Raw genomic sequence first — 13,794 nt, 5'->3', positions numbered from 1 at the left:
TCTCCCCAGCCACTTCATCCAGCTCATCCCGGGGGATCCCAAGGCGTTCCCAGGCCAGCTGAGAGACTTAGTCTCTCCAGCGCGTCCTGGGTCGTCCCCGGGGTCTCCTACCGGTGGGACATGCCCGGAACACCTCCCCAGGGAGGCGTCCAGGAGGCATCCTGATAAGATGCCCGAGCCGCCTCATCTGTGGCTCGGGCATTTTCACAAAAGACAAGCCCGATCCACCTCATCTGGCTCCTCTCAACGTGGAGGAGTAGCGACTCTACTCCGAGTCTCTCCCGGATGACCGAGCTTCTCACCCTATCTCTAAGGGAGAGCCCGGACATCCTGCGGAGAAAACTCATTTCGGCCGCTTGTATCCAAGATCTCGTTCTTTCGGTCACGACCCATAGCTCGTGACCATAGGTGAGGGTAGGAGCGTATATCGACCGGTAAATTGAGAGCTTTGCCTTTTGGCTCAGCTCTCTCTTCACCACAACGGACCGGTACAGGGTCCGCATTACTGCCGACGCTGCACCGATCCGCCTGTCGATCTCACGCTCCATCCTCCCCTCGCTCGTGAACAAGACTCCAAGATACTTGAACTCCTCCACTTGGGGCAGGATCTCATCCCCGATCCGGAGAGGGCATTCCACCCTTTTCCGCTCAAGGACCATGGACTCGGATTTGGAGGTGCTGACCCTCATCCCGACCGCTTCACACTCGGCTGCGAACCGCTCCAGCGAGAGCTGGAGATCACGGCCTGAAGAAGCTAACAGCACCACGTCATCTGCAAAAAGCGGAGACGCGATGCTGAGGTCCCCAAACCTGACCCCCTCAACGCCTCGGCTGCGCCTAGAAATTCTGTCCATAAAAATTATGAACAGAATCGGTGACAAAGGGCAGCCTTGGCTGAGTCCAACCCTCACTGGGAACGAATCCGACTTACTGCCGGAAATGCGGACCAGACTCTGGCATCGGTGATACAGGGACCGAACCGCCCTTATCAGTTGGCTCGGCACCCCGTACTCCCGAAGCACCCTCCACAGAACCCCCCGAGGGACACGGTCGAACGCCTTCTCCAAGTACACAAAACACATGTGGACTGGTTGGGCGAACTCCCATGCACCCTCGAGGATCCTGCCGAGGGTGTAGAGCTGGTCCACTGTTCCACGGCCAGGACGAAAGCCACACTGCTCCTCCTGAATCCGAGGTTCGACCTCCCGACGGACCCTCCTCTCCAGCACCCCTGAATAGACCTTACCAGGGAGGCTGAGGAGTGTGATTCCCCTGTAATTGGAACACACCCTCCGGTCCCCCTTCTTAAAGAGGGGAACCACCACCCCAGTCTGCCAATCTAGAGGCACTGTCCCCGATGTCCACGCAACGTTGTAGAGGCGTGTCAGCCATGACAGCCCCACAACATCCAGAGCCTTTAAGAACTCCGGGCGGATCTCATCCACCCCCGGGGCCTTGCCACTGAGGAGTTTTTTAACTACCTCAGTGACTTCGACCCCAGAGATTGGAGAATCCGCCTCAGAGTCTCCAGGCCCTGCTTCCTCAATGGAAGGCGTGTAGGTGGAATTGAGGAGGTCTTCAAAGTATTCTCCCCACCGACTCACGACGTCCCGAGTCGAGGTCAGCAGCACGCCATCCCCACTGTAAACAGTGTTGACGTTGCACTGCTTCCCCCTCCTGAGACGCCGTATGGTGGACCAGAATTTCCTCGAAGCCGTCCGAAAGTCATTCTCCATGGCCTCACCGAACTCCTCCCACGCCCGGGTTTTTGCCTCAGCAACCGCCGAAGCCGCGTTCCGCTTGGCCATCCGGTACCTGTCAGCTGCCTCCGAAGTCCCGCAGGCCAAAACGGCCCGATAGGACTCCTTCTTTAGCTTGACGGCATCCCTTACCGCCGGTGTCCACCAGCGGGTTCGGGGATTCCCGCCACGACAGGCACCAACGACCTTACGGCCACAGCTCCGGTCGGCCGCCTCAACAATGGAGGCGCGGAACATGGTCCACTCAGACTCAATGTCCCCCGCCTCCCCCGGGACGTGGGAAAAGCTCTGCCGGAGGTGGGAGTTGAAGCTCTTCCTGACAGAAAGCCAGCTCTGATATTCGATCACTGGAAGTGCAAAGCTAGCGGCCCAAAGAAATTAGTTACCAGACAAATTGTCTGCAAGTGTTCCTGTATTTTTTGAAAAGTCCGACACTCTCTGGTTCAAGTGTTTCCATACATTTTTAAAGTTCTGTTTCAATCCATTTAATTTTCCTCTGAATGACATTTTATGACATTATCAGGGGACATTGAGGCTGCATCCTCAGTGTGACTGAAACATAAAAGTGCATGACACTGCAGTTGCTTGATGTGAGTATGAATCTGTCTGTGCCACACATTGATTTTAATCAGACACAACATTCCAATTGTCGTCCATTCCTTGCCCAGGTTTTAATAGCATTGGCAAAGTGTCCCACAGTTAGGAGATATTGATGTGAAATGACGCTATTTCATCAAAATTCAGCTATTTCATCTAAATAGCTGTACTCTAACTGTGGAATCTATATTAACTCTTTAAACCCCTTAAGGTTGCTGGCAATTGCACTTTTGTTTTCCTCATAGACAATTGGCCATCAATATTTGCACTTCCTACCAATCATCAATGTACTGAGAGGCACATATGTAACAAATTTAAAGGATTTCCCAGGATTCAAAATAATGGAACTAAAGTGGACAAGTTGTTGATTCACAACTTGAACTGTGCTCAGCAATAACCTTTGAAAGGTCAAGTGAAACACGTTTTCCTTTGAAGCTTCTCCTGTATTATAGTTTGTTCTGGTAGAACAATTCCTGATGACAGATGGAGGCAAATGTCTAAAATTTACAAGAAACTAGAAGCATGCTGATTGAGCTGGTTGATATCATCAGCAGAAGTAAACAACTTCATTATAATAAGACACTTCAACACCACCTGAGACTAAACTGTATTTTTTCATTATTATTTGTGATTGGATCCATCCATGCTCTTAAATTACATACTATAGAATCACACAAGAGTTTTTGATGACGTCATACTTTTTTGCAAACATTTTCTTTCCTTGCGTTAATTGATGTATTTATAGCATTTTTATTCAATATTCATTAGGCCATTTAGGTTTTAAAACAGGGGTGTCCGAACCGAGAGCCGCTGTCCTGCATGTTTAGATGTTGCGATGATCAGGATCGTTTTCAGTCTTCTTCGAAGCTTGCTAACGAACATTTGAATCGGGTGTGTCAGAGGGGGGAAGTTCTAAAACAAACATGAGATTATTTGCAGACTTTTTTGATGCTTATAATAACGCATTACAACTATTGTTTATCATTAAGAATATTAATATACTATATAGTATATATAGTATCACAAGATTATGTATAAATAAATAAAGATATAAATTTAAATATAAATATAAATAGTATAGTATAGTATAGTATAGTATAGTATAGTATAGTATAGTATAGTATAGTATAGTATAGTATAGTATAGTATAGTATAGTATAGTACAGTGGTTCTTAACCTTGTTGGAGGTACCGAACCCCACCAGTTTCATATGCGCATTCACCAAACCCCTCGTCAGTGAATTATTTTTTTTTTGTTAAATTCTAGACATATATTTTTTTTACTGGTGCACAAAATGAGCCATGCATGAACATCACCTTGTTCAAAGAACAAAACCAACACAATGCATGAACTCACAACAAATTACATACTGGTAAATCAGAATTTACACGATAAATCAGGTTTTTTCGGACCTCCTCAGTGGAGGCTCTGTCGAACCCCTGAGACCGACTCACCGAACCCATAGGGTTCGATCGAACCCAGGTTACGAACCACTGGTATAGTATAATAGTATACTGCTGTTACAACATCCAAGTACACCATACTCAAATATATTTCTGAAAGGATAAAGTGTAAAGTGAGTGGGGGGAAAACATAAGCAGAGTAAACAAAGAAATCATAAAGTAGCGCCAATAAACCAGTTTGAATTAAAACAAAAGCTCAACTCTAAACGTTTTAAGACAGTGTAATGGCTCACAGAAGATGTAATGGACATCATCTGTGTCTTCATGAAAAATGACACTAATTGAAAATGCAAATTTATCGTGATAATTACCTATATTTATATAGCACCATTCATACAAGTTCACATTTGTTATTTTTCAACATATACAGTTCAAAATATAAGAAAAACTTTTTTTTTTACCTTTAAGTGTTCTATTTTTGTTCTCGCTGTGCATACATGCATGAAAGTAGCATGCTTCGCTTTCATTGACACAAACCATGCTTGCCTGGCTGTCTGAAGACAACAATGTCTATCTTCTAGCATGTCTCATAATCATTCATCAACAATGTTTTAGCATGTTTGTCTCATTTGAACGAAGACAGTGGCATCGGTCACAAACGTATATGAAGATAGATGATGACAGAAAATTGCCTCGAGTGTTTAATTGCGTTTGAGAAAATATAAATACATTTATACCCCTGCAATTTTGCAAATGGAATGCAAACTAAAGAGCCTGTTTTCAGCATCTCCCCACCATCTCTCATAAATTAATTCGTCACAAATGTTTTCAGCTTCTCCCCACCATCTCTCATAAATTAATTCCCAAGAAGTTCTCTCTCACTGATGAACATGTTATTGTGTCCCTTTGTGGTCAGATGAAAATTAATCATATTTGACTGTCTCTCCTTTTACCTGTCATCAAGACTTTGCTCAATTAATTTGGTGGTGAAATAGCTTGTTTTATCTTGTAGTGAGAGCAAGAATCATGTATAGGCAAAAAAAACCAAAAAAACATTTACTTCATACACGCACACACTCACTCACAAACACACTCATACACTAAATCTCTCACTCACCCAAAAACATTCTCACACTCACAAGAAAAGTTTTCATCACTGTTCTCATCTTAGTAACACCAATCTAATAAAAAATTAAGAAATGCCCCAAAATCACAAAATGGCCCAAAGAAGTTCCCCAACCACACACTTACACACACTTACACACTTACACACATACACACAAACACACACACACACACACACACACACACACACTAGTTTGATACGCATTTCTGAAATAAAAAACATGTTCAAAAATGGGCTTCACTGATGGTATTGTTAGGGTCTGATCTATTTAATTATTATTTATCGTGCTTTAAAAATTATTAGCGGGCTGTTACGGAATGATTATATGTTTCTAAATAATTGCCAGTGTACATTTCACATTTATAATCACTACTACAACATTGCGCATCATACAAACTGTTGTCCTATCACTGGCAAGTTTACTTTTTAAAAGACTCCCAAGCTATTTTGTGCTTAACTTGGTGTCCACGAGCACCATGTTAGTGACCCCTGGTTTAGATAGTTATTGAAAATATAACTACTTGAAGAATGAAACAAAAGAACTGTAACTACTGTTATTTTCAACACACATTATATAGGTCCTGGCCAGAGAACCATGGTGAACTCCAGAGATATTAAATATTATATATTAGATATATTAGATTAATTTCAACATTTGAGGCAACAGACATGATCAGGACACTGAAATGGAAATTCACAATTTATACATAATCTTGTGATTCAGTGAAATAAGGCTTTGTGTTCCTGCTACTCCAAGACAAAATCTGTGAGTCAACATTCAACCTTCACCATCTAAATCCATGCAACGGTAATTAAAGACTCTTTACTTCCCACAGTCCTCATGCAGATTTAACATGCTGAACAGGATGTTCCAGCCACCTGTACCAATTTTAAATTTCTGTCCACAATGAGTCGTGCCATTCCTTATTATGTGGACTGGTATCATATTACAGAGCTACACTCCGACACACAGCAATTGGGCATGGCATGTTATTAATCAGTTTATATTTTGTAGACTCGGGACGAGATAGTGTGGTGTAACCGCAACTGCTGTTTTGTTGTTCGTTGTTTGACAGTTACATACCAGCTTGTGGGGGGAGTTGATCCCCGCTTGATACTAATGTAGAGAGCAGGTGTTTGACATAAAGGTGGCCAATGACAATGTACAATTTCATGTTTACATTCTTTCCAAACTCTGTCAACGAAGCCCAGCTGGACAATATCAATATCAATGCCATTTTTTCTTTAGTTACTTCACTGCTAGCCTGTCACACAGCTACGATGGCCATCAAAGGGGATTTGTTCACTTGTTGGATAAGGGAGCAAGCATGGATACGAATGCTCAGATTAGCCTCACTCTAACTAGCAAATAGGACAACACATGCATATGGATTTAAAACTGGACCAAAACAATAACTACCATATTTTCCGGACTATAAGGCGTACCGGACTATAAAGCGCACCTTCAATGAATGGCCCATTTTAAAACTGTGTCCTTATATAATGCACACCGGACTATAAGGCGCACCATTAATGCATCATGTCAGATTTTTAATCCAAATCAAATCATTCTGTTTCATCTTTTTTATTTCAACTTCAGATGCAACAAATTACTTTATAATCACAAAATAATGATCCATAGTCTTTGTGATTCATGATTCATAGTCTTTAGCAAGCCACTTATGATTGATTTCATGACACAATGTGTTGGGCCAGTTTAAATGTAGGAATTTGGTCCATATATAAGGCGCACTAGACTATAAGGCGCACTGTCGTATTTTTAGAAAATTTTAGGTTTTTAGGTGTGCCTTATAGTCCAGAAAATACGGTAGTTCCGAAAATTGGTTGATGGGTGGAAGGGGATCTGCTGACCAATGTATGGCAAGGGATCATCAAGATTCAAATAAGTTATTTTAACCTAAAACTAACACATACGATTCAGGCAGGCGGCCGCCGGCATAGACATCAATACGAAGGCAGGTATTGATGTCTATGCTGTGTTGCGGTGTTAAAGAGGCAGTTCTGCGATGGTCTTTTTGCTAAAGGCCTGATTATAAAATGACGCACGTGCCTTGTATCATAGCTCTGTGTCTGATGTTTGTAACAATACATTACGCGTGAAAATCGCTGTAGAATTCAATGAGTTATAATGAACACGAACACTAGCTGTTGTATATCTATGGCCTCAAAAACTACATCCCAAGAAGAAGCATGCTAGCTAACCCATCGTTTGATGCAAGAACTATTTATCATGAAGATGCTCATTTGTGTGTAACAAATACGATTGTGTTTCAGAAAAAAATAAACATGAGCACTAATGATGTCTATTATGAATGTGATTTGTATCTTGCCATATGTAATGACAGATGAGCTGGCACTAAGCAATCGTTTTGTACAGGATTGTTAATCAACACACATCAATTTCAAAGCCGAATGATTAATAATAATAATTAATAAAAAAAAATAATATGACAGTTAACAAACTTGACTAATCATACTGTGCATATTCATTGGGTCAAAACTTGTGTTACACTCGCTGCATTTTGAAGACATACAGTGTCATCAGGAATCCATTTGATAAACTCTGGTGAGCTTGTTCACCACCTCTCAATTTGCCACTGCATTGACCCCTGAGAAAATAGAATCAGCTCAGAAGCAAAGTGCTAATAAAATGGATAGGGGAGCATCAACTATGAAACCAGTTTTACTCCCTGTGGACACATATGGACACCATTATTAAATGGCGCATATACATCCACAAATTTCTTTCCCTCAGGGAAATAATCCAGACACATATCAATTTTGCCAGCGACGCACTGCACGGACCAATCTCCTCACTCTTTTAAATTTAAGTGTAAAAAAATCTCAAGTTACTATATGTCCAATTCATTTTTACTGTTATCTTCTTGTTTTGTCACATTGTTTACTTCTGTCAAAACTACGGTGCATATCATTGTGTCTCACAATCTCATCTTCCTGTTTATCTCATTACTGATTTTGTCTTGTTTTCGAAATGTTTGTTCAAAATAATTTTTAAAATATCAGCCCACTTCAATTTTTCATACTTTTCTCTGGCTTGTTCAGAAAAGTACACTGCTTCACCTAAAGGATACAGTCAGACAGTTTTTATTGTATGTACTTGGGGTCATTATGGACAAGTGAGCTGGAGCTTATCCCAATGGACTTTGGGCGAGGGGCTGGGTAAAAACCTTGACTAGTCGTCAGTTCATCCCTGGGCAGTGGGTACATAATCATTAATCATTCACAACAGGGATGCACTGAGCCCAGAATTCAGGCCAGGAATTTGAGATGGAGATCTGGTCATAGGGTTTTTTTGTTCCATTGCCTTCCTTTTCCATCCTCTACCCCACTAAATTCACTTCTTTCTCTTCATCTCCATTCTTTAAAACCAGCACCACATCCTCATGTCACGATTGGGGTCACTCAGCCTCTCAATCACGTCTCCGCTAGTGACCTTCATAGCTGATGCTGTTGTTGATGATGATAATAATAATTACAATCATAATTATTAAGTTCTTATTAAGCAATCCATGTATGAAAAGGCCAGATATAAATCATGCGCGCACGCACACACAGACACACGCGCACACACACACTTTTTCTTATGTCAATGTAATCCATTGTTCACATAACTAATAATATGTAAATATTGCTTAACTGATTAAAATACAATGTTAGGTCATGGAGAATTTTCTGATGCTGGGCAATAACAAGAATCAATCATGCAATACATAAGAACTGAAATATTTAACGATATTATCATTAATTCAATAGTGTAATTTTCCAGCACTTTCCCACCGTCGTCATGCAGGTGGAACCCACCTCAGCAGCATCTTTGTTCCCCCCCCCCCCTTTCTCCGCTGAAAAGGTTTGCTCCAAGTTTTCTTAAACTTCAGTGTGTCAGCCATTTTCAATTTAAAAAGTTCCTTTATCTGTCATAAATTTTTTTAATTTTTTTTTTTTGCCCATCTTATTTTTTCCAGCACCAACCAGTTCCTTCTCACCCTCCTTCTTCTTTTTAGAATATTCTCACCTTATTATCTGTCTATATGAGGAAGTTGTTGAAAGGTGAAATTGAGACTCCCTCGAGCTGATCAGAGCTCAAAGTTGTGTGTATGTGTGTGTGTGTGTGTGTGTGTGTGTGTGTGTGTGTGTGTGTGTATGCGTGTGTGTGTGTGTGTGTGTGTGTGTGTGTGTGTGTGTGTGTGTGTGTGTGTGTGTGTGTGTGTGTGTGTGTGTGTGTGTGTGTGTGTGTGTGTGTGTGTGCGTGTGTGTTTCTAGCTCAGGAAAAAGTATCCATAGTGGAATTCCTACAACCTAGTTCTTGTAATATTTTTAGGTAATATTGTGTCCAAATGAAATTATGATACATTAAATTTGCCTTTGAATATGTAATACAACAAATAGAAAATACAAAAATCTATAGTCTAATGAAAACATCAGCGCTGGGTCGTGCCTCCGTCTGCCGTGGGATCAGGGAGTCAGACGACACCCCCTTATAAGATCATGGTTATAAATCAGTTCCAGCCACTCCTTTCAATGAAAAAGCTTCCTATTCTATGTGTTGTTTAGTGATTGCATTATTATTCAATGTCATCAGTTTTATCAGAAGAACTAATATAAGTGTGTTACCTAGTGTACAGTGAAAGCTTCGGCATGGGAATATATCTATTGGGCTTTAAGTCTGCCGCTTAAGATGTTGGTCATGCCACAGAAACAATCCGACAAAGCATGAACATGCTGCACCCTGCGGGCCTTAATTCAGTGTCTGACACTGAATCTGGCCGAGTCACTCGGTCAGCCAAGTGTACGCATTTTTGGCTTTTGCCAGTGCACCTGTTGTGAATGTCTTTGTTGATATTGTACTGGCTACCCTGTAGTATAAGTTGTGCAGTATTTGTTGAACAGAAGTCTGTAATGATATGTTTTGTTCAAAGAAGGTTGTGTGTCTTGGAAAATCTTGGGTCTATTGAAAAATGGGGCCAACACTGATTCACACACATGATAAGCTTCTCTTCAAACGTCTTCAAATGACCAAACATCATGCATGTTTTTGGTAAGCATGACAAAGATTGGAGAAAATCAACTTAAGCATGGGGAGTTTTACAAACCCTACACTTCAATGTGAGGATGATATGCGAAACACTAGCTCACCGTACTGCACTAGGGTAGGTAATATACTATGTATGCTGAATCTCTATGCATGCAAGATCTTTCATAACATTTCTGTGACATGCTTGTCCATGACAAAGATCAATAATTACGTGACTCTGACTTTTTGTTGTGGAGGAATTAACTAGTTTTGGTCTTGTCTCATGTAATTGAGCCACGGCTTACCCTGCCTCTAAAGCACTCCAGCATTTAAGAGGCCACATGACAAGCTGGCGCGTCTGTCGAGGGCCAAGCCAATATGCTAACTTCAACTTTGGGTTTGTATTTACAAAGAAAATGTGCTGCATGTGTAGATCTTTAAGAATTAATGTGGGTGTGATTGGTTGATCGTCTCGCTATGCGCCCTGCGACTGGCTGGTGACTAGTTCAGGGTTCAGGTTCCAGCACCCTCTGCGACCCTGAACAGGATAAGCGGTGTTGAAAATGGATGGATGGATTGATGGATAGAATATCAGTCGAAATCTCCTTGGCCCTCTTTACCTCCACTGTGCAGGAAATAAGAATGTTGCTATCGTTTTTTCCTCATTTCTTTTATTGCGTGATGTTATGGACAATTTATTGTCTTCAATCAACCTCCCACCGATGAAAACCGATGCAAGCACAGGGAGAACATGTACTTTCCAAATAGGAAGGTCAGAGTCAAGATCTGAAGCATAAACTTCCAAGCTGGAAAGTGGCCACCATAACACTACCAACCTTCTGATTCGATTAGTTTTGTAACATTGCGTTCATTTAACTTGTTAGGACACCACGGTGAAACACAGGTTAGCACATCGCCTCACAGTTCAGTGGTACAACACTCGATTCTGGCTCCCGCCTTCCTGTGTGGACTTTGCATGTTCTGCCCATGCTAGTGTGGGTTTCCTCCGGGTACTCCGGTTTCCCCCCACATTCCAAAGATATGCAAAGTAGGCTGATTGAGCATTCCAAATTGTCCGTAGGGGTGAGTGTGAATAGTTTGTTCGTCTGTACGTGCCCTGCAATTGGCTGGCGACCAGTTCTGGGTGCAGTCCACCTACTACGCAAAGACTGCTGGGATAGGCTCTAGCGCGCCCGCGACCCTCGTGAGGATCAGCAGTTCAGATAATGGATGGATGGATGGCTCCTGCTTCGAGTTTTTCAAGTGTAATTACACCAAATGTCAGAGTGAATAATTGTTTGTCTATACGTATGTGCTCTGTGATTTACTGGTCTGGACCAGTCCTGAGTGTAATCTGCCTCTACCCAAATTCACCTGGGATTTGGCTCCTGTTCACTTATAACCCTGAAGAAGAGGATAAAAGGTAGAAGTGAATGAAATGAAGATTTTTTTCCCATTTATTTCTTTTAATTTTTGACACAGTGTAGATGTGTGAACTATATGTGGACTACAAATAAATAAATAAATAAGTAAATAAATAAATAGATAAATAAATAAATAAATAAATAAATAAATAAATACTATCTATCTATATATCTATACCTATCTATCTATCTATCTATCTATCTATCTATCTATCTATCTATCTATCTATCTATCTATCTATCTATCTATCTCTCTCTCTCTCTCTCTCTCTCTCTCTCTCTCTCTCTCTCTCTCTCTCTCTCTCTCTCTCTCTCTCTCTCTCTATCTATCTATCTATCTATCTATCTATCTATCTATCTATCTATCTATCTATCTATCTATCCATCTAAATGACACATTTCCTTTTTTGGGGGGGTTATAATTATTTTTAAAAAGGTCTATCGGTGGTACCACAGGGGGCAGCAGGAGACAGGTTATAAATGTCCGTGGGATTATTTTCTCCAGCGTGTGTGCAGTGTGTGTTTGCAGCGTGTTGGAGCAGTCAGTAGAAGAAGCACCATGAGTCATATGACAGCATGAGCAGAACTGAGCAGAACTGAGCAGTGAGCAGAACTCCTCACATCATGGAAAGTCCGCATTCCTTTTGGTTGTATGGAGACATGCGTAAAATACGCGCAGCTCTTTACCCATCTTGCAAATTAAGATCTCGCACAGATTAGATTCCAATTTAATCCAGTATAGTAGAATATACCTATACGTATGAGTGTGAAACTTTTCATCGATCAGACCGAATTTCACAAGACCTCTATCTGGTGAGCGAGACTTTTACTCCGAAGTGGTAAGATGGACCCAATTTTTGATGGCGCGGACGAAGTCAACTGTACCACAAGTAACAACGGCACCAACAACGGGACCGTGTACTGGAACCAATTTGTGCAGCCAGCCTGGAGAATATTCCTGTGGGCCATTGCCTACTGCAGTATAGTCATCGTGTCGGTTCTTGGGAATGTGACGGTGATTTGGATCATCATGGCGCACAAACGCATGAGAACGGTCACCAACTATTTCCTGCTCAATTTGGCGTTTGCCGAAGCTTCCATGTCCGCCTTCAACACGGTCATCAACTTCATCTACGCCGTGCACAACGAGTGGTACTTTGGACTGATCTACTGCCGCTTTCACAACTTCTTTCCTATCGCGGCTGTGTTTGCCAGCATCTGTTCCATGACCGCCATCGCCCTGGACAGGTAACATGGACCTCGCAGTACTGTTGCATTCCTCCAGTGGAATTTGTGCTTTCGTGATGAGAATGAAGAAAACAGTCGTTTAAAAATAACTGCATATTCTATTAATTTTGTTTGCAAACATTTACAGGAAAACTTGACAAAATGCATTCACATTCTGATTTCACATTTCCCTTTTGTGCGACTGCTCAAAGAAATGCCATCTTGTCTTATCTTATTTAATTTTAATAACGCTCCCCCCGATTCCAATTAGTCTAAAACAGAGTGAAACGTCTTGTGGGTGTTCATTTGTTCCTGCCTTATGTTTTTTATATTTTGTGTGATGCCGATTCATCAATGGGGATGTTCTTTCTGTCAGTGAATGAATATGAATGGATGTAAATGTGATGCGCAAAAGCTACAGGAAGCTTTTCTCTATTTGCACAAATTGTAAACCATTATTATTTTAAATAATAAATAAAATCATAAGCCCTCACTCCTTTTCTTAGCAATATAAGTGCAGGGCACAAACATGCGCTCTCAGCAGTGTCATCTGCTTTCCAGTTGGATAGAGAAATATTACTCAGTAGTGTGTGTCGTTCTTTTGGCCCCCTATGAAAAAACATGAACCATGCTGCTGAGGTTATGGATTTCAGGGCAGGAATAAAAGATATATTTTGTATTTTGAATATGATGGTGTGATTGACATTTTTACAATTGATGTCTTAAGAAATAACGTAATGCTGGCAGAATTTTCAAAATGGAACTCGGAAGAGTCGATTGCCTAACCGTATCTGGCGTACATGACACAACGCTCGTAGTCCATTGAATGTGTGTCAAACCCAAGGCCTGGGGGCCAGATAAGATCACCACAATATTTTGTTATGATCTTAAACTTCAAGTAACCACTTGAATTGAATTGACCAAAGCCTTTAATTTATTATTATTTGTAAAATTATTTTATATTCATTTTAGTTCATTAAATTATTCTGCTGTTGCTGAATAACACTCAGATTATGTAACTACTTTTCTGCAGAGGATTATACTGTTTCTTAAATCCACATAACTGCCGGATATTTGTCGTTTTTCTAATATTTTGCTTAATAGTCTTACAGCTCATTGCACGCTACATGCTTGTTGATTGCCAGTAGTTCTTGGAGAAATACAGAGGTTTTGCAATATGTGACCATTACAAGAAATAAGGCAC

General features: G+C 41.3%; 1 protein-coding gene across 1 annotated transcript in view; it reads left to right on the top strand.

Moving 5' to 3' along the window:
• Positions 1 to 11,887: 11,887 nt before the first annotated feature.
• Positions 11,888 to 13,794, top strand: part of tacr1a (tachykinin receptor 1a) — a 40,201-nt gene continuing 38,294 nt past the window's right edge. The window contains exon 1 of the mRNA XM_088376190.1: positions 11,888 to 12,611. Within this exon, the coding sequence (XP_088232316.1) occupies positions 12,208 to 12,611 (404 nt within the window). The 5' untranslated portion in view covers positions 11,888 to 12,207. The remainder of the gene's footprint in view (positions 12,612 to 13,794) is intronic.

The sequence above is a fragment of the Syngnathus floridae genome, chromosome 5 (assembly GCF_059516105.1).
Source record: "Syngnathus floridae isolate MCC-2025c chromosome 5, RoL_Sflo_1.0, whole genome shotgun sequence".
Taxonomy (NCBI): domain Eukaryota; kingdom Metazoa; phylum Chordata; class Actinopteri; order Syngnathiformes; family Syngnathidae; genus Syngnathus; species Syngnathus floridae.
This window is presented reverse-complemented; position numbering and strand designations above follow the sequence as displayed.